General features: G+C 30.2%; 1 protein-coding gene across 1 annotated transcript; it reads left to right on the top strand.

Annotated features, from left to right (window-relative positions):
- Positions 1 to 940: 940 nt before the first annotated feature.
- LOC143066758 (uncharacterized) lies at positions 941 to 18,097 on the top strand. The gene is made up of 26 exons (XM_076239569.1): positions 941 to 986; positions 1,801 to 1,854; positions 2,127 to 2,258; positions 2,566 to 2,691; positions 3,091 to 3,207; positions 3,941 to 4,066; positions 4,677 to 4,766; positions 5,110 to 5,238; positions 5,932 to 6,060; positions 7,169 to 7,297; positions 7,516 to 7,632; positions 8,009 to 8,137; positions 8,376 to 8,492; positions 9,098 to 9,226; positions 9,466 to 9,582; positions 10,184 to 10,312; positions 10,538 to 10,654; positions 11,148 to 11,276; positions 13,059 to 13,175; positions 13,550 to 13,678; positions 14,400 to 14,516; positions 15,032 to 15,160; positions 15,575 to 16,063; positions 16,617 to 16,745; positions 17,242 to 17,323; positions 18,041 to 18,097. The coding sequence occupies exons 1-25, from the start codon at positions 941 to 943 to the stop codon at positions 17,313 to 17,315; spliced, it is 3,246 nt and encodes a 1,081-aa protein (XP_076095684.1). The 3' UTR covers positions 17,316 to 17,323; positions 18,041 to 18,097.
- Positions 18,098 to 18,361: the final 264 nt, after the last annotated feature.

The following is an 18,361-nucleotide window of genomic DNA, read 5'->3' as shown; positions in this document are numbered from 1 at the left end:
CATGCAAAACTGAAAGTCAATAACACAAAAATTTACCATAGCACAATAACACAAATACGGGATGTACAAGTACCGAGCCACGAGAAAGGGAGAAACAAGTAGAAACATATTGCTTCAGTATTCGCAATAAGTGTTGTGAACTGTAAGCATACAGGAATAAAAGTGATTTTTTTTAACTTGTTGATGTAAAACTTCATGCTAAATGCATATAGTAGAGGTATGCATATATCAGGCATATAGAAGAGATAGCCTGGTAACATTAGAAAGACAGGTTGAATATATAAAACAACATAAATCAGCTGAAAAAAGTAACAAAATCTGTCCCACAAAAAAAAAAAAAAAAAAAAAGACCACAAACAAATATAAACAGCTTAATAGTTAAAATGATATATCATTTAAAAGAGCGATGAATCATACTAAAAGGACATTCAAGCTCGTTGGATGAAAATCAACTGATAACGCCATGGCGTAAAAAGTAAAATGACTAACAGACAAACAACAGTACACAAAACACAACAAATAAAGCTCAAGACTGAGCAACAAAAATATGAACAACAACTGCGGGTGATCTTTAAGTGTTTTTAGTATTCTAAATTAACTGTAGTATTATTGTTATATAACAACATTATAAATGCCTTACACAATGAAGAATGAAATACTAGATAAAGTCCTTGGTCGAATGTAAACTGTATTGTTATTTTCCGCAAGGGTTTCATGTTCTATAATTTTAACAGGAAATATCAAACATACTAATGAAGTGAAAAAAAGTATGTTTAATTCCTTCACATCAAAGTATTTACTACAGATTACATACCGTTGTTGTGTAAGAAAAGACAACAAAACTGTATTACAGTAACAATACATACTTTATGGTAACATATGGTTGATTCCATATACTATATAAACCGAACCATACAGTCCAAACATCATATCCTCCAACATGGCTCGAGGGATATGCATACTCCTCTTGGTGGTAGTAGCGGCAGGTAATGCACTCAATATTTCACAATTGTTTAGCACTGAATTTGATTATTTCAAAATGTCCGAAAACTCTTTTTTTTATAGAAATTTCTGATTAACAGCTCAAACATATAAATGAGATATTTTCTCTTAGAATTCAAAAAGTCAATCACATCTTAAACATATATGTTTCATTAGTTAGAACATATTTTTGATTGTACGAAAGCGTAACTACCGGATGAGACACACATTTTACGTTTCATAGTAAATGGATTAATACTAAACTTCATTTTTACTAATATTTTAATTGAATTGTTGATAGTTGTTTTCTGAACTTCAAGTGGTATATATTTCATGCATATTTAGGACAATAACAGAGTAACAAAAGAATAAGCATGTTTTGTTTGTCTGCAGAGTTTGTAGATCCGTATTGAGGGCTGGGACATTTTTACCACCAATAGAAAATGAATATACGTAGGTTAGAAAAGTCCAAGGTAGCAACAAAAACTAGCGAAGTTAAGATATAATTGAAAACCTTCGGAAAAAATAATTTAGCACACAATTATAATTTAATATTGAACATGTGTGAAAACAACTCTATTTCAATTAAAACACCTACTGGCCAAGTTATTCGATGAAATGAAAGCTCAAAGTGAAATCACGTACCTCGAATGAAATGCATGCTCGGAGTTGTTACATAAAAACATTTTCTTTATTTCAAATGTTAAAGCTATGTAACCCTCTTGATAACTTCCTTAAATTTATAAATAATAAGTACTCCTACCTGTGTACACACATTGTTAACAATTATTTAATATAGTCTTTTATATTTTGTTCCAGTTTCCACATCCGGGTACGGCAGTTATAGAAGTTATGATACTGCAGAATATAGCGGTAAGTATGATTATATATGTCATGCAAAACACAGATATTATGTAAAGGGAATCCAAATAATGATTGAAACTGAATATAAAAATTATAATATATGTTGTAATTATTTTTTCTTAATATTTTATATTTAATGAATATATTAGACAAATGTAAATCATCAAGCTGACAAAGGAAACACATTTCAGAATTCAGAAAAGTTTTTTTTTTTTTTTTTTTTTTTTTTTTATAAAAATGTAAAAGCATGACTTGATTTATTTTGTTTTGATTTTATTTAGGATATCCTATTCACACTACTAGTAGCGTCGTAACCCATCATTCGAGTCATCATAGTTATCATGGAGTGTCATACTACAAAAAGTACCATGGATTCAAGATAAGACATCGTCGATTTTCTTACCATGGATTAGGTAATTTTCTGTAGATTTATTACACTACAAGCGAGTTCACATTCTCTCAGCATTGTCAGTTGCTGTGATATTTGGATTAAACACATTTTGTCTCAAAAGATTAAAAAGTATACTTAAATATCCGAATAAAACAAATTTGATTCGAATAAATCGAAACGGAACACTAAATAAGTTTAAAAATCTGTGAACTCTAAAACATTAACCTTAGTGAATAAAGAAATCTTCCTTCTATATCAGGATACAAACTTAGTGAAAAAAAATCTGTTTTCTAAACAATGAAAACTTAAATGTTTTCATTTTAATTTAGGATACAAACTGAGATGTGGAAAGAGCCGATTTTACCGCCTGTGGAGACGTTGTTATGGTAAATACCATAGCAGAAGTCGTTGTTTTGGAGTATTTAGAACACGTCATCTCTTTGGACTTTATAAAGGTAACTTAACAATAAACATATTGAATACATTTAATCATACAAGTAGTTATCGAACGTTGAAATGAACCAGTTTTAAGTATTCATTGACATCTTTTTGTTCAGTGTGCCCGTTGTTTCAGGTTAAAATGCACTGAGACGAATTCTAAATGTTTAAATACAACTAAACTTTTTAAATCTGCTTTTGCTTATTAAATTTTAAGGTACTATGACAAGTTTAATTTGAATCGTTTTTCTTCTGCTATAATATACTGCAGTTGAAAAAAAGAGGCGAAAACAAATAACACAATGTCAATATTTTGATTTTTTACGTTTTACGTTCCAAATCTTCATTGTGATGTTTTTGTAGACTTAACCGAGGAATTATATTAATCTAACTTACTTACTATCATTCTCCCAAAGGTCATGGATATGGATACAGGTCATTAGGTCATGGATATGGAGGGGGCTATCTTAGTTATTATAAAAAATACCACGGATTCAAACTCCGTCACAACAGATTTTTCTATGGCGGTCTTGGTAAGTATTGAATGAATCTATACCTTTTCATGGCGTAACGTGTTAGTTAGATAAAGTCTGTAGGAATATCCAGAAATTTAATAAATCTAGTGTATAAAGTTAGTTACTGTCCCTGTCAAATAGGTGTTTCTTTGGCTAGCAGAGCACCCACTAATTTGTTCATTGAAATACATTGTTTTATCTTTAATGCTAAATATTTACTGCCTTCTTAGAAAAGGTGTTTTTCCATTGTTACAAGTTTATCTGTTTAACCTTGTTATAAAGATAATCAATCGCTCTAGACCATTATTTGTAGTCCTGATCGTTAAACGATTCATATAGTAACAACATAGAAATAAAAACAACGAATTAATGAAAGGAACAATGAGAAACATTGTGCAATTGCCTGACATGCATTTACAAAAGTTCTTGGCTTCTGGATAGCCAAAATATATGTTTTGCTTCAAATTATATCCACTTGTTCTAGTGTTTATAAAAATATATCACCACTATCACAAACTATATGTATATTGTAATGCACCCAATTTTTAGAAAGTATTTGTTCATCTTTTTTCATTACTTGTTTGGCTTTCTAACTAATTTGATCTGAGCGTCACTGATAAGTTTGATGTAGACGAAATGTGTTCCTGGCGTATCAAATTAGGAGCCTGGTTCCTTTGATAACTATTCATATATTTTCGAAAAATCGTATTTCCTGATACATATTTTTCATCGAAAACCGTATTAATTTTAGGATATAAATTGAGATGTGCAAGGAGACGATTTTACAGAAGTTGGAGGAGCTGTTACATAAGATATCACAGTAGAAGTCGTTGTTTTGGATATCTCAGGAAAAGACATCTATTTGGAATTTATAAAGGTAACTTACACGGTGACCTATAATTGTTAATTTCTGTGTCATGTTGACCTTTTGTGGAGAGCTGTCTTATTGGCAATCATACCACATCTTCTTTTTTTATATTAACAGTAACATACTATATCTAACATAATATTTATGCTTATAAAAACTGTTATTAAACTTTGAAATAAAAACTTCTTTAAAACTAACATCGATAGACAAACAAAATTGTTGATTTTATCTTTAAAGCCTACATTTACATACGATTTGTTCAGTATGTATGGGGGCTATAAGTCAAAGGCACTAAGACAAATAAGATATTTATAAATACGAATAAGCTTTTACATTATTTTTTTCCGATTAAATTAGAATACTTTGACAAATTTAAGTTGAGTCATTTTCTCTTTTGTTTGTAGATACAGTTATTGTCGCTGTTAATAAAAAGATAATAAGCTAACATTATTGTGTCAGGCTAATTGCAAAACTTATAAAAATGTTCAAAGAAAAAGATCAACCAATCAACATTATTTCAATGTGACGTCTTTAGATTTTTAAATTTCAAATTTTAATTGTCTTTTCTCGGCATAACCAAAGACATTTGTTAATCTGACTTATTTTCATTGAAACAAAGGTCATGGATATGGAGGTGGTTATCTTAGTTATTATAAAAAATACCATGGATTCAAACTCCGACACAACAGATTTTTCTATGGCGGTCATGGTAAGTATTTCAAGCATTGCTTCTACTGTTACCTCTATTCATTTTAAATGGCAAATTGTTTTGATCAGATTTATATCGTAGAAATAGACCGAAACTTGTGTTTTCTAATATACGTTATTAGTAAATGTTTATGGTGAATAACTGTCTCATTGGCAATCATACAACAACCGGCATGCACAATTTTTAATTATATACTAAACTACAAAATGTACCACATTTGAAATTCAGAATATAAACACGTTTTAATTTGTTTTAAGTTTTAAATGTCTATTTTGCTTTCATAAAAAGATCAAACCAATTTTCTGAAACAAAAGTTGCATCGAAAAAACTACATTTATTTCAGGATACAAATTGAGATGTGCCAGGAGACGATTCTACAGAAGCTGGAGGAGTTGTTACAGAAGATATCACAGTAGAAGTCGTTGTTTTGGATATCTGAGGAAACGACATCTATTTGGAATTTATCATAGAGGTATTACATTTTGTTTTATTTAAAGACATATAGAATAATTTAATCGACTAGATATATTATTTTTTAATTTAAAGTTTTGAACTACAAATCTGCCTAAGATACCGCCTGTACTAAACAAAAACCTGTGTTACAAGTCCATCAATTTTAGATCCTTCTGAAGTACATTTCAGATAAATTGAACCTGTATCAAAAGACCACCTATTTTAAGAGACAACATTTTTGCTCTCCCTAAAGTGGTCTCTTAAAACAGGTTTGACTATTTAAGTAAATATTATTTTAATTATTTCCTAGCATAGGCATTCTATGCACATTTGCATATTGTACATGAACGTGTTTTCACGCGATGTTAAGTAGGAATTGGACTTGATGCCATTGTTATCAAAGCAAAACCTTCAGTCCTGTAGTAATAATATTGAAGGTTCTTTATTCAAAAATATCAAAACTCAATTGATATTTTTTATAATCAATTTGAAATTCCATGTGTCCAAATCAGTGTACATGTATTTAAAAAAAAAAAAAAATACTGGTGTATTTTTATAAGTAATCAAGAGATAATAAGGGCAAAATTGATATAGCGTCGTTCTACAATATGCTTTGAACTATATTATTTACAGTTATGTGTTAGTATTGTGTCATGTTAAGTTAAGAGATTAATATCCATTTGGTTGTTGATCTTTATGTTTTAAATATAAGCAGGCTACTCTGGTCATGTATATAACGGATACAGAAGTGTACACAGTCACACGAAATATAGCTATAGCTATTATAGAAGCCATCATGGATTCAGCATTAGACACAGCAGATTTTCTTATCATGGAGTTTGTAAGTTGGTACTAAAAAAACATTTCTTTAGTAGAATTTGAAAATGAAACATCTGAAATATAAACCAAAATAGTTAACGCTTTATTTGTAAAAACTCACAAAGAATTATGATGAACTATATAAACAAACCCATTATAGATACCAGGATGGAAATGTTGTACGCCATACGTTGGTATCGTCTACAAAAGACTCAACAGTAACGTTTGTGAAAGTCAAAACGGCAAATTAAAGTACGAAGTTGGAGAGCATTTAGGACTTCATATTCCTAAAATTGTTGCCAAATATAAGATCATATATTCCTAGGGTAGAAAATCCTTATTATTACAAAAACATAGAAGGTCTTGTTAACAGGAAATTTATAGTCATGACCATATCATTAATACATCATGTCAACTCAAATTCATTTTAAAACGTTTCATTGAAAACACGATTTAATTTTGGTCACGACAGTTTAATGTGAGCGACCGAATTAGACATGTTTCAGGTTTGTATTAACATGAGCAACAATAAGGGTGGGGTTCGTATTGCTTAGTCTCTAGTTTTCTATGTTTTTTCATGTTTACTATTGTTTATAAAAAAGTCTCCAAGTGCCTATGATATAAAAAAAAGAAGATGTGGTATGATTGCCAATGAGACAATTTTCCACAAGAGACCAAAATGACACAGACATTAACAATTATAGGTCACCGTACGGTTTTCAACAATGAGCAAAGCCTATACCGCATAGTCAGCTATACAAGTCCCCGAAATGAATGTAAAGCAATTAAAACGTGAAAACTAACCACATTATTTATGTACAAAAAAATAAACGAAAAACAAATATATAACACACAAAAAACAACAACCACTGCTTTACAGGCTCCTGACTTGGGACAGAAACATACATACAGAATTTGTCATGGCATTTTCAGTTTGTGTTCGATCTATGAGTTTGACTGTCCCTCTGTATGTTTCGCCCCTCTGTTCAAGACGGCTCAGTTATTTCTTTTTAGTAGGACTGAAATAAAAAAATATTTTCTTACTTTATTTTGTTAATTGTATGTTTTGTTTCTGAAAATACAAGTTTTACCTATGTAACTCCTAATAAAAAGAAGATATTTAATTATAGCATACCGACTAAAATGTAGCAGAACCCGGTTCTACAGACTTTGGAGTAATTGCTATGATCATTATCATAGTGTAGGAACCTGTTTTGGACGACTTAGAAGACAACATCTTTTCTACAGATACGTTGGAGGTATATTCGTTAGCGATACATTACATAAATTATAAATCTCTGCGTTTCTAAATTGTTTTTGATATATACTTGTGATAGAAAGTAAAAGAAACCAAATTTTAAGGAATCGCATCGGACGCAACTAATGTCAAAGTCTTATGATTGTAATAAATGACCGTTAGCTTTAAACATTTATTACTGTTATTTTTGTTTTAAATTGATCTATGCTATATTTACAGGTAGCTCATATGGTGGCATTTACGGTGGACACAGTGTCACGAAATATAGCTATAGCTATTACAGAAGTCATCATGGTTTTAGCATTAGACATAACGTATTTTCTTATCATGGAGTTTGTAAGTTGTTGTAAGAATACCCATCATTTAATAGAAAATGAAGAAAAAACCGATCAATACATGAATCATATTAGTAGACATTTTACTGTGTAAGTCAATGTTCATTCAATTCTTTCCTAGCATAGGCATTTTATGCACATTTCAATATTGTACATTAGCGTGTTTTCACGCGATGTTAAGTATGACTTGGACTTGATGCCATTGTTATCAAAGCAAAACCTTCAGTCCTGTAGGTTCTTTATTCAAAAATATTAAAACTCAATTGATATTTTTTTTAAAATCAATTTGAAATTGCATGTGTCCAAATCAGTTTATATAGATTTGTTAAAGCATTTACCTATGCAACTCCTAATAAAAAAATGATATCTAATTACAGCATACCGACTGAAATGTAGCAGTTCCCGATTCTACAGACTTTGGAGTAATTGCTATGATCACTATCATAGTGTAGGAACCTGTTTTGGACGACTTAGAAGCCAGCATCTGTTCTATAGATACGTAGGAGGTATATTTGTTAGCGATGCATTTCGACAAATTATAAATCTCTGCGTTTTCAAATAGTTTTTTTATATATATATACTTGTGATAGAAAGTAAAAGAAACCAAATTCTAAGGTTAATCCAAGGAATCGCATCAGACGCAACTAATTTCACAGTCTTATGTTCAATGTAATAAATGACTGTTAGTTTTAAACATTTATTACTGTTATTTTTGTTTTAAATTGATCTATGCTATATTTACAGGTAGCTCATATGGTGGAATTTTTGGTGGACACAGTGTCACGAAATATAGCTATAGTTATTACAGAAGTCATCATGGTTTTAGCATTAGACATAACGTATTTTCTTATCATGGAGTTTGTAAGTTGTTATTAAAAATACCCATTATTAAATAGAAAATGAAGACAAAAAAACAAACATCAACATATGAATCAAATTAGTAGACATTTTACTTGTTTAAATTTAAAGAATATCACTGCACTATATTAATAAACCCGTCTTACATTCCTCGATTAAATTTGTGTACGTCGTCAGACGCCAGTTCTGCTACAAAAAGACTTCACAGTCACGGTTGTAGAAAAAAGTCAAAATGATATATTAAATTACAAAATTAAAGAGCAGTGAGAAACAAAACGTCTGAAACATTTTGAGAAAAATTGCCTCGGTAATCTATTATGTGATAGAATATCAGTAATATATCGAAAACGTTCTACGTTTGTAAACATGTACATGTACCCTATCAAGGGTAAATCATGCTGACATTAATAAATTTTAAACTTTTCATCGATTTCATTTATTTTAGAAGCAAAACCAAACATAAACCTATGTTTTGTTTTTGATGTTATGCACAAACAAAGAAAATGATTTTCTTTAAAGTTTCCAAAAATAAGTATTTTTACATCATAAAGACTTACTCTTGCATTTATCAGTGTTGCACTTGATACAAATATATTATTGACTTTCAGCATACCGACTGAAATGTAGCAGCACCCGGTTCTACAGACTATGGAGCAATTGCTATGATCATTATCATAGTGTAGGAACCTGTTTTGGACGTCTGAGAAGCCAACATCTGTTCTATAGATACGTTGGAGGTATACTCATTAACGATATATTTAGAAAAATTATAAATCTCTGCGTTTTCACATTTTTTAAAATAGATACTTGAAATAAAAGCAAAAGAAACTAAATTCAAAGATTAATTCAGGGAATCGCCTTGGACGCAACCAATTTTGAAACAGTGTTCTCTGTCATAAAAGCGTATGGAAATACAATTAGTACTGTATTTAATGTTTTCGTGGTAAATTGATCTTTGTTAATAAAACATTTACAGGTAGCTCATATGGTGGTATTGTTGGTGGATACGGTCACAGTAGATATAGCTATAGCTATTACAGAAGTCATCATGGATTCAGCATCAGACATAACAGATTTTCCTATCATGGAGTTTGTAAGTTGTTACTAAAAGTACCCATCATTTAGTAGACAAGGAAAAACAAAACCGTCGACATATGAATCAAATTAATAGACGCATTTGTTTGTTCAAAGTTATTAGAATATCACTGCACTATATAGATAAACCCATCGTAGATTCCTGGATTAAAACTGTGTACGTCATCAGACGCCAGTGTCTTCTACAAAATGACTTCACAATCACGGTTGTAGAAAAAGTCAAAATGGTATGTTAAATTATAAGATTAAAGAGCAGTGAGAACCAAAACGTCTGAAACATTTTGAGAAAATTTGCCTCAGAAATCTATTCATGGGATAGAATACCTGTAGTATATCGAACGAATTCTACATTCGTAAAGATGTACCATATCAATGATAAATCATGCCAACAGGAATAAATTTTGAAATGTTTCATCAATTTCAATTATTTTGGGAGTACAACCAAACATTGTCCTGTGGTTTGTGTTTCAGATGTTGAGGTAAGATAAAGAAAATCATTATTTCTAAGAGTTTAAAAAGATAAGAACTTTAACATAATACAGACTTGCTCAAGCATGTATCAATATTGCACCTAAGTAAAATTTATAAGTGAATTTTAGCATACAGACTGAAGTGTAGCAGAACCCGATTCTACAGACTTTGGAGTAATTGCTATGATCATTATCATAGTGTGGGAACCTGTTTTGGACGACTTAGAAGCCAACATCTTTTCTATAGATACGTTGGAGGTATATTCATTAACGATATGTTTAGAAAAAATATAAATCACTGCGTTTTAACTTTGTTTTAGTAGATAATAGGGATAAAAAGTAAAAGAAACAGAATTCTAAGATTACACAATTCCAAGAATAATTCAGTGAATCGCCTTGCTGTTTTAAAAGCTTATAAAATACAATTAGTACTGTGTTTAATGCTTTTGTGAAAACATGATCTGTGTTAATTAATATTTACAGGTAGCGCATATGGTGGTATTGTTGGTGGATACGGTCACGGTAGATATAGCTATAGCTATTACAGAAGTCATCATGGATTCAGCATCAGACATAACAGATTTTCTTATCATGGAGTTTGTAAGTTGTTACTAAAAATACCTATAATGTTTTGTAGAAATGAAACGAAACATAGAAAAACACAAATATATTTTAACAAATAAAACTCTGGTAATGTAATCCTACGGATGAACATCTATAGTATTTCCAAAACATTGTATGTTTTGTTAGCAGTTACCACATTAAGAATTAATCATATCAACACAAAGACATTTTAAAATATTTCATCTTAATATGTTTTAAATTTTTGTAATCACAACCAAAAATTATGTTTTTATTTTGTGTTTTTGTTGTTTGACTACTAAGGCAATTATTTTTAAGTTTTCAAAAGTATGCTTTACATTATACAAGACTTGTATTAGCCTTTTACAAATAAACTCATCATATATACCAGGAATAAAAATTTATATATCTACGCCAGACGCGCGTTTCGTCTACAAAAGAATCTTCAGTGACGCTCGAATAAAAAATGTTAAAAAGACCAAATAAAGAAAATATTGATATTTGATTTCAGCATACCGACTGAAATGTAGCAGCACCCGATTCTACAGACTTTGGAGTAATTGCTATGATCATTATCATAGTGTAGGAACCTGTTTTGGACGACTTAGAAGACAACATCTGTTCTATAGATACGTTGCAGGTATGTTCGTTTAAGATATATGAAGACAGATTATGAATCTCTACCTCTTCAATAAGATTTGTATCTACTTGGAACAGAAAGTAAAAAGAACTCAATTCCTAATAAAATCATAAGTTTTAAACTGCACCATCTATTCTATGATGAAGGTTTTATTGTAAACGATGCAGGAAGACAATGTATTTATATGTCTTTTTAATATTTTTCTAAATCTTATTATAACTACTTGGAGAGAACATAATGAATTGAATAAATCACAATGAAATGTCAGTAGTCTAAGAAGACTAAAATAAATTCCTCTACCAAATAAGTCACCTTGTCGTAAAGGAATATAGGGTTATTGCATGAATATTGGGGAATATTGTCCCGAGTAGAATTTTATATTGCACGAGCTTGCGAGTGCAATATATGTTCTACGAGGGACAATATTCCCCAATATTCATGCAATAACCCTTTTATTGTATAGCAATATAATATTTCAAAGTAAAAATTGGTTTAAACTAAGATTTTGTCGTTGATGACGTCATGAATTTTTACGATTTATTGCACTAGTGCAATATTAGAATTTATTGCACGCTAACTTTTGGTTACTTTCTGTGGGAAATATTATATTGCTATACAATAATAACAATTATTTCATATCGGTTAAGAATAAGCTTATCTTATTGGATAAAAAGGGGCCACATGACATTCTGTATTCTTCAGTAACAAATTCTATTGGTCATTAACCTAACAAAATGTACCGGAAAACTGGTCGTTAACAGACTTGTACATGGTAAAGTCCGGTGGGGCGTGGTTTGTCTGTTTGATTGTCGTTCCGTAATAAAACACAATCGCGATTCAGACGGGTTTACAGTTTACAGTGCTAGTTCTGACAACTCTTATGACCGTTTTGCTAATCATAGTAAAATTTATTTTGTATTTCATATAATGAAGTGACTTATAGTTATTTGAAACTATGACCGCTCTGCAATCTTTCATATAGAAATCGTGCATTATCTCGGAGTTATTTTCAATAATTTGAATCTATAAATTCTTTGTAAAACATGATTTCTCAATGAAATAAACATAATAGTTTTTGAAAACTGGTCATTATCGTGATATATGGACAGCCCGTGGAACAGTGGTATTGACTGCGACAGCGACCTCGCCTTCGGCTCAGTCACTATCGCTGTCTCAGTCAATGCCCCTGTCCTATGGGCAGTCCATATATCACGATAATGACCAGGTTTTCAATAACTGTTATGCAATTATAACGAAAACTAATCCATATAGATTGAAGATAATCTTTCCAAGTAGCTTTTGCATCTGTCCAAGAAAAGTTATCTCTTTCTGTTAAACTTATGACTAATTCCTTAATCAATATATAAAACGCAATTGAAAAGTACGTACATATGATAACTCATAACATAAATGTTGATTTGTTTATGTTTCTTGCATCACGCGAAAAAAAATCCCATCATTAGATTGAGAATAACTCCGAATGTTAATATTTTCAAACTCTAAAAAAATTTCATGGTAAAACTAAACCGTAACTGATAGAATCAAAGGCATAACCACTATTCTATTACTTTGTACAACAATGAAAAACTAGCAATAAAAATCCAAATAATTTATAAACAAGAGCACGGAATCTTTATTCAAGAAGTGGCCTCAGATGCAAAAAATTATAAAGTATTACATTCACCATAACAGATTCCCGTTGGTTTTAAATATTATTATAACTGTTTATCTTTCTTTTTAATTTTATGTGACAAATTGATTTATGTTCATCAATATTTATAGGTAGCTCATATGGTGGTATTGTTGGTGGATACGGTCACAGTAGATATAGCTATAGCTATTACAGAAGTCATCATGGATTCAGCATCAGACATAACAGATTTTCCTACCATGGAGTTTGTAAGTTGTTAATTCAAATACCTACAATATTTTGTAGAAACGAAACGAGACATAGAAAAACGCAAATATATTTTGCAAACGAGCTCTGGTAATCTAATCCTATAGAAGAACATCTGTAGTATTTTCAAAACATTGTATGTTTTAAGGATAAATTATATCAAGACAAATGCACTTTGAAATGTTTCTTCTAAACATAGTTTTAATTTTTTTCATCACAACCAAAAGTTTTCTTCTTGTGTTTTTATTTTCAGTTGTTTTTTGACTACAAAGACATTTTTTTTTTAAAGTTTCAAAAAGCATGCGTTACATTATATAAGACTTTCATTAGCTTTAACCAAAGTTACACATACGTAAATGTTGATATTTAATTTCAGCATACAGACTGAAGTGTAGCAGCACCCGGTTCTACAGACTTTGGAGTAATTGCTATGATCATTATCATAGTGTAGGAACCTGTTTTGGACGACTTAGAAGACAACATCTGTTCTATAGATACGTTGGAGGTATGTTCGTTAACAATATTTGAAGACAAATGAATCTTTATATCTCCATCAAGCTTTTTATATACTTGAGTTAGGAAGTAAAAAAAACCCCATCAATTCTAAAAACGTTTCAGAATAAACCCTCTCTTCCATGATAAAGGTATTATCGTACACGAAGCAGGAAGACAAAGTATTTATATGTATTTTGATATTTTATTGAACCTTATTATAAATACTTTTGAGAACATAATGAATAACATTGAAAAGTCTGTAGTTTATTAAGACCAATAAAAATCCCTTCACCAAATAATTCACATAATCATTAAGGAATAAAAATTATAACGACAAATAATCCTCATAGATTGAATATGATATTTCCAAGTAGTTGCTAGTGCATCTGTCAGTTGAAGTAATCAGTTTCTGCTCAACTAATGACTGTTGCCTAAACCAGATAAAAAACGCAATTAAACAGATAGCATGAATAAATTATGAATTATAGCACAGGAAACATATTTTCGAAATAACATGAAAAGCACAATATGCAATATATTAAACTATCTTTGTTTGCAAAATTTTTGCTTTGAGCACAACTCACGAAACTCGATTAAGGAAATAGTCTCGAATGCAAAAAAATATAAAGTATAGCATACATAACAAATGCCTATTGGTTTCAATGCCATTATAACTGGATATCTTTTTAATTTTATTTGAGAAATTGACCTATGTTTATAAATATTTATAGGTAGCTCATATGGTGGTATTGTTGGTGGATACGGTTACGGTAGATACAGCTATAGTTATTACAGAAGGCACCATGGATTCAGTATAAGACATAACAGATTTATTTATCATGGAGTTTGTAAGTTGGTACTGAAAATATACATTCTTATAGAAAGAATGAGAATAAAAGAAATATAAGCCGACTTAGTAAATGCTTTGTTTGCATAAAGTCATATGAGGAATATTGCTAAGCTTTATAAATAAACTCATATAATATGATTTACATTTTGTACGCCTGTCGCGTGTTTCATTTTCTAAATTCTCACCAGAAACACTCGTGTGAAAAGGAAAAATATCGTTTCGTTCTTGATATTGTTATGAAACCTCTATTGAACTCCCGGGCTATATTAATTCGTTTTTGAGTTGATGTGTCAGGGTTGTATTGATATAAAAAAAGTAAAATAACTAAACCTCGAACTCAAAGTTAAAATTTAAAATAAACAGTGCCTAATCTAATAGCAAAATAAAAATCTTGAAAACATCAAAAGAATAAAAATATTTTTAAAGTTTAAAAAGACGTAGTTTTACAGCATGTAGGTTTAATTAAGCATTACACAAAGTACCACCTAAGAAAAAGATAATATTTAATTACAGCATACCAACTGAAATGTAGTAGCAGCCGGTTCTACAGGTTATGGAGTGACTGCTATGATGAATATCATAGTGTAGGTGACTGTTTTGGATTACTTAGAAGACAACATCTGTTCTACAAATACGTTGCAGGTACATTTTTAAACGATCTTTTGAGGCAAACAACACCAATTTTTATATGTTTTTAATATTTTTATTAAATATTCAGAAAAGACGTAAATGAACAGTCTATTGACAAATCACATATCTTAGACAATCGGTAAACATTAAGTAAGAGACACACAGAGTATACAGAATTTAAGAGTAATAGGAATCTAAAAAATAAAATGAGGGCGAATATATATATATATAAAAGATAGATATAATGAGAACATTCGAAATCTGTTAGAATGATTTATTAGCAGAAAAGATGGTTAAATGAGATAGATAAAAAAAATAAAAAGCTATGCTGTTATAAAAATTTACTTGAATTGTCAATGCAAACGGTTTCATACATTTATACTTTGTAAATTCATTGAATATATATGTAGTTATTTATCTTTACAGTTCAACATGCCATCGGACTTAATTTGTTACGTAGGCACAGCCATATTGCCAACCACCATGTGAATAGAATAAATCATGAAGCTAACAAACATGTTGCAAGGATATCACACGTATCTAACAAACACGAACGTAATATTGCTTACCAGGCTGGAAAGCATGTTCACAGAATTGCAAGCGTGGCCAATAAACACATAAATAGATTTAAAGCACTCGTAGATTTCCACATAAATAGACTTCACAAACACACAAAACAACATCTTACAGCTCTTGAATACCAACATAAAAGACATTTACATGACCGCGAGTATCAGAACAAAAAGCATGAGCTGAACGTCAACTACTTGCACGGAAAACACGAACTTACCATCAATAAACTACATGACTACCATGGTATATATGGTGTCGGACATTTAGTGAGCTACTTGGACTACTACAAGAAATACCATGGATTCAAAATCAGTCATAACAGATTTTCATACGGAGGAAAAGGTAAGAAAGTTTTAAAGTTTAAGGAGATGAATAAAGTATTCTAAACCTATCATTTGGAAAACAATTGTCATGTTTCAGTGAATTAAGAGTATTTAATATTGAAAAACGTGCATTTTATTTAACACAATATAATCTCATTGTGGTATGAATATATTTGAGTAGGAGGTTTTATGGGGTGAGATAAAGACCTGAAAATAGTATATTGAAGTAGGAAGAAATAAGAAGTCTTTTGTTAATTTTGTTCACCTTGTATAGGAAACTCATACCTATTAATGAATAATAGACGTCTGACAATTGTTCAAATGCCAAGTATTTTGAACTTTCGATATAATTCCGGTGAAATCCTCAGCCTGAGTAAATATAATCTTGTGTTTTTTATAGCTGACTATGCGCTATGAACTTTGTTCATTGTTGAAGGTCATACGGTGACCTATAGTTGTTAATAGTCTGTGTATTGTGGTCTCTTGTGTAGAATTGTTTCATTGACAATCACACCACAACATCTTATAATCTTATGCATGTTTATAAAAAGTATCATGACATATTTTCATAGTATACACACTGAAATGTGGGCTACAGCGATTTTATAATTTATGGAGTAACTGCTGGTCTAGTTATCACAGAAGGAGTTTATGTTTTGGACGACTCAGAAAGAGCCATCTCTTCACATTATATTCCGGAGGTAATTAACCTTGTTATGTTTTTTTTTTATCATACTCGCCTATTATTAAAATAAATCTAAAATACAATATTTGTTTGCTTCTACATTATAAATAAAAAATAAAATATGACATCGATAACATTTCCCTTGTTATGGACAGTGTTCAACAATCAACAATCATAAAACACATCGTTTAAAAAGAAATATCAAGTGTTTTATTCCATCACGTCAAATTGAAAACATCAATAACAAAAGAAAAAAAAAACGTAAAGGGACATTACTTGCTAAAAGAAAACATATCATATTTTTTAAATTTATCATCACATAAAAAAAAAGATATTTTATATGTATTTTGATTGAAACCTGTTATGGTAAAATTACATAAATATATTGTTAATTAAAAAAAAGTATATATATCTAGTCAACATGTTGCCAAAAGATTTAAATTAGAAAAAAATAGTTGTACAAAGATGTAATTTTAAAGATGAGGAATACTAAAATGTGTATTTGTTAATAGCAGATTACGACGTTGGGTATTCTCCTAAAACAGTTGTTGTGAAGACAGCATCATATGGTAATGATTTGTACTGATAACTGAGGTAATCATAGCAAACATACTTTTACTATTCTCTTCAACTTCGTCCTTTGTTTTCGAACGCCACTGTTAAGTCTTTTGTAAACGGAAACAAGAATGTGGTGTACAAAACAAAAAGCCTGATATCTTCAGTAAACTTTAAGTATTCTGCACTAAGCCTTTTAATTTGATTTGATATTTTCATTCAAGTTATTACTCTTTTATTTATTACTTAATTTATTTTAACACTCTAACTTCTTGAACAATTCAATTTTAACACGGTACCGCCATTTTTAATTTAAAATTGTAAAATGAAGGAGTAACCAGGTGAAAATATTCTCTATAGTCAAACAGCATCGACAAATGATAAGAGAATATAAGAATTAAATGAAAAAAACCGATTATCTCTAATATACGATTATAAAGCTTGACATCAGGGATATAATGTTGATTATTTGGCTGGTGTTCCGTTTGGTTCTTTAGAAGTTTAACACGGTACACTGTAATTGTTTGATTCCAATGTTTCGTTAGTGTTATTACCTTCTGTATTTTTTTCTGATGAAGTGTAATCTTAATCACAATATATGGTATTGCAACACTTGCAATTGTAGTAAACATGTTACAAAAAGTTCATATTCAATAGTTATGTTAGTAAGCTTAAACATTGGAAACGATAGAAAAACAATTTAACTACAAGTTATAGTAGAAAATAAACTAATATTTTTCTTGTCTTTTGTTGTAGAATGAGGAGTATCCTGTATATATAGTGAACAATAAATAAATCTAACTGATGAACATGTTTTTGTGTTATGTTAATATTTAAACCGACAATCACATAGATTGGTTATGACAAAACAAAACACTTTTCATTGTACGTAATTTTTAAACATTCTGGAATTTGAGAATGATCGATAACTAGAACTTAACTTATTTGTTTGCTGTATATGCGAACACACAACCATCAAGACCGACTTTTTCGCATCAATAAACACACAAACAAAGATACACAAATGGTCAACATTTGTCAAAGAAGACCTGAATAGGAACATGCACAAAAAAAACC

This window comes from Mytilus galloprovincialis, chromosome 3, assembly GCF_965363235.1.
Source record: "Mytilus galloprovincialis chromosome 3, xbMytGall1.hap1.1, whole genome shotgun sequence".
Taxonomy (NCBI): Eukaryota; Metazoa; Mollusca; class Bivalvia; order Mytilida; family Mytilidae; genus Mytilus; species Mytilus galloprovincialis.
The sequence above is the reverse complement of the archived record's forward strand: the minus strand, read 5'-3'. Positions and strand labels throughout refer to the sequence as shown.

What these genes read in the sequence shown, in the direction of transcription:
- LOC143066758 (XM_076239569.1), top strand. Translation starts at nt 941, where the DNA reads ATGGCTCGAGGGATATGCATACTCCTCTTGGTGGTAGTAGCGGCAG. An exon ending in ATTTTCTTATCATGGAGTTT is followed by an intron (nt 7,633 to 8,008) that starts GTAAGTTGTTGT and finishes ATCTAATTACAG; the next exon opens with CATACCGACTGAAATGTAGC. An exon ending in ATTTTCCTACCATGGAGTTT is followed by an intron (nt 13,176 to 13,549) that starts GTAAGTTGTTAA and finishes ATTTAATTTCAG; the next exon opens with CATACAGACTGAAGTGTAGC.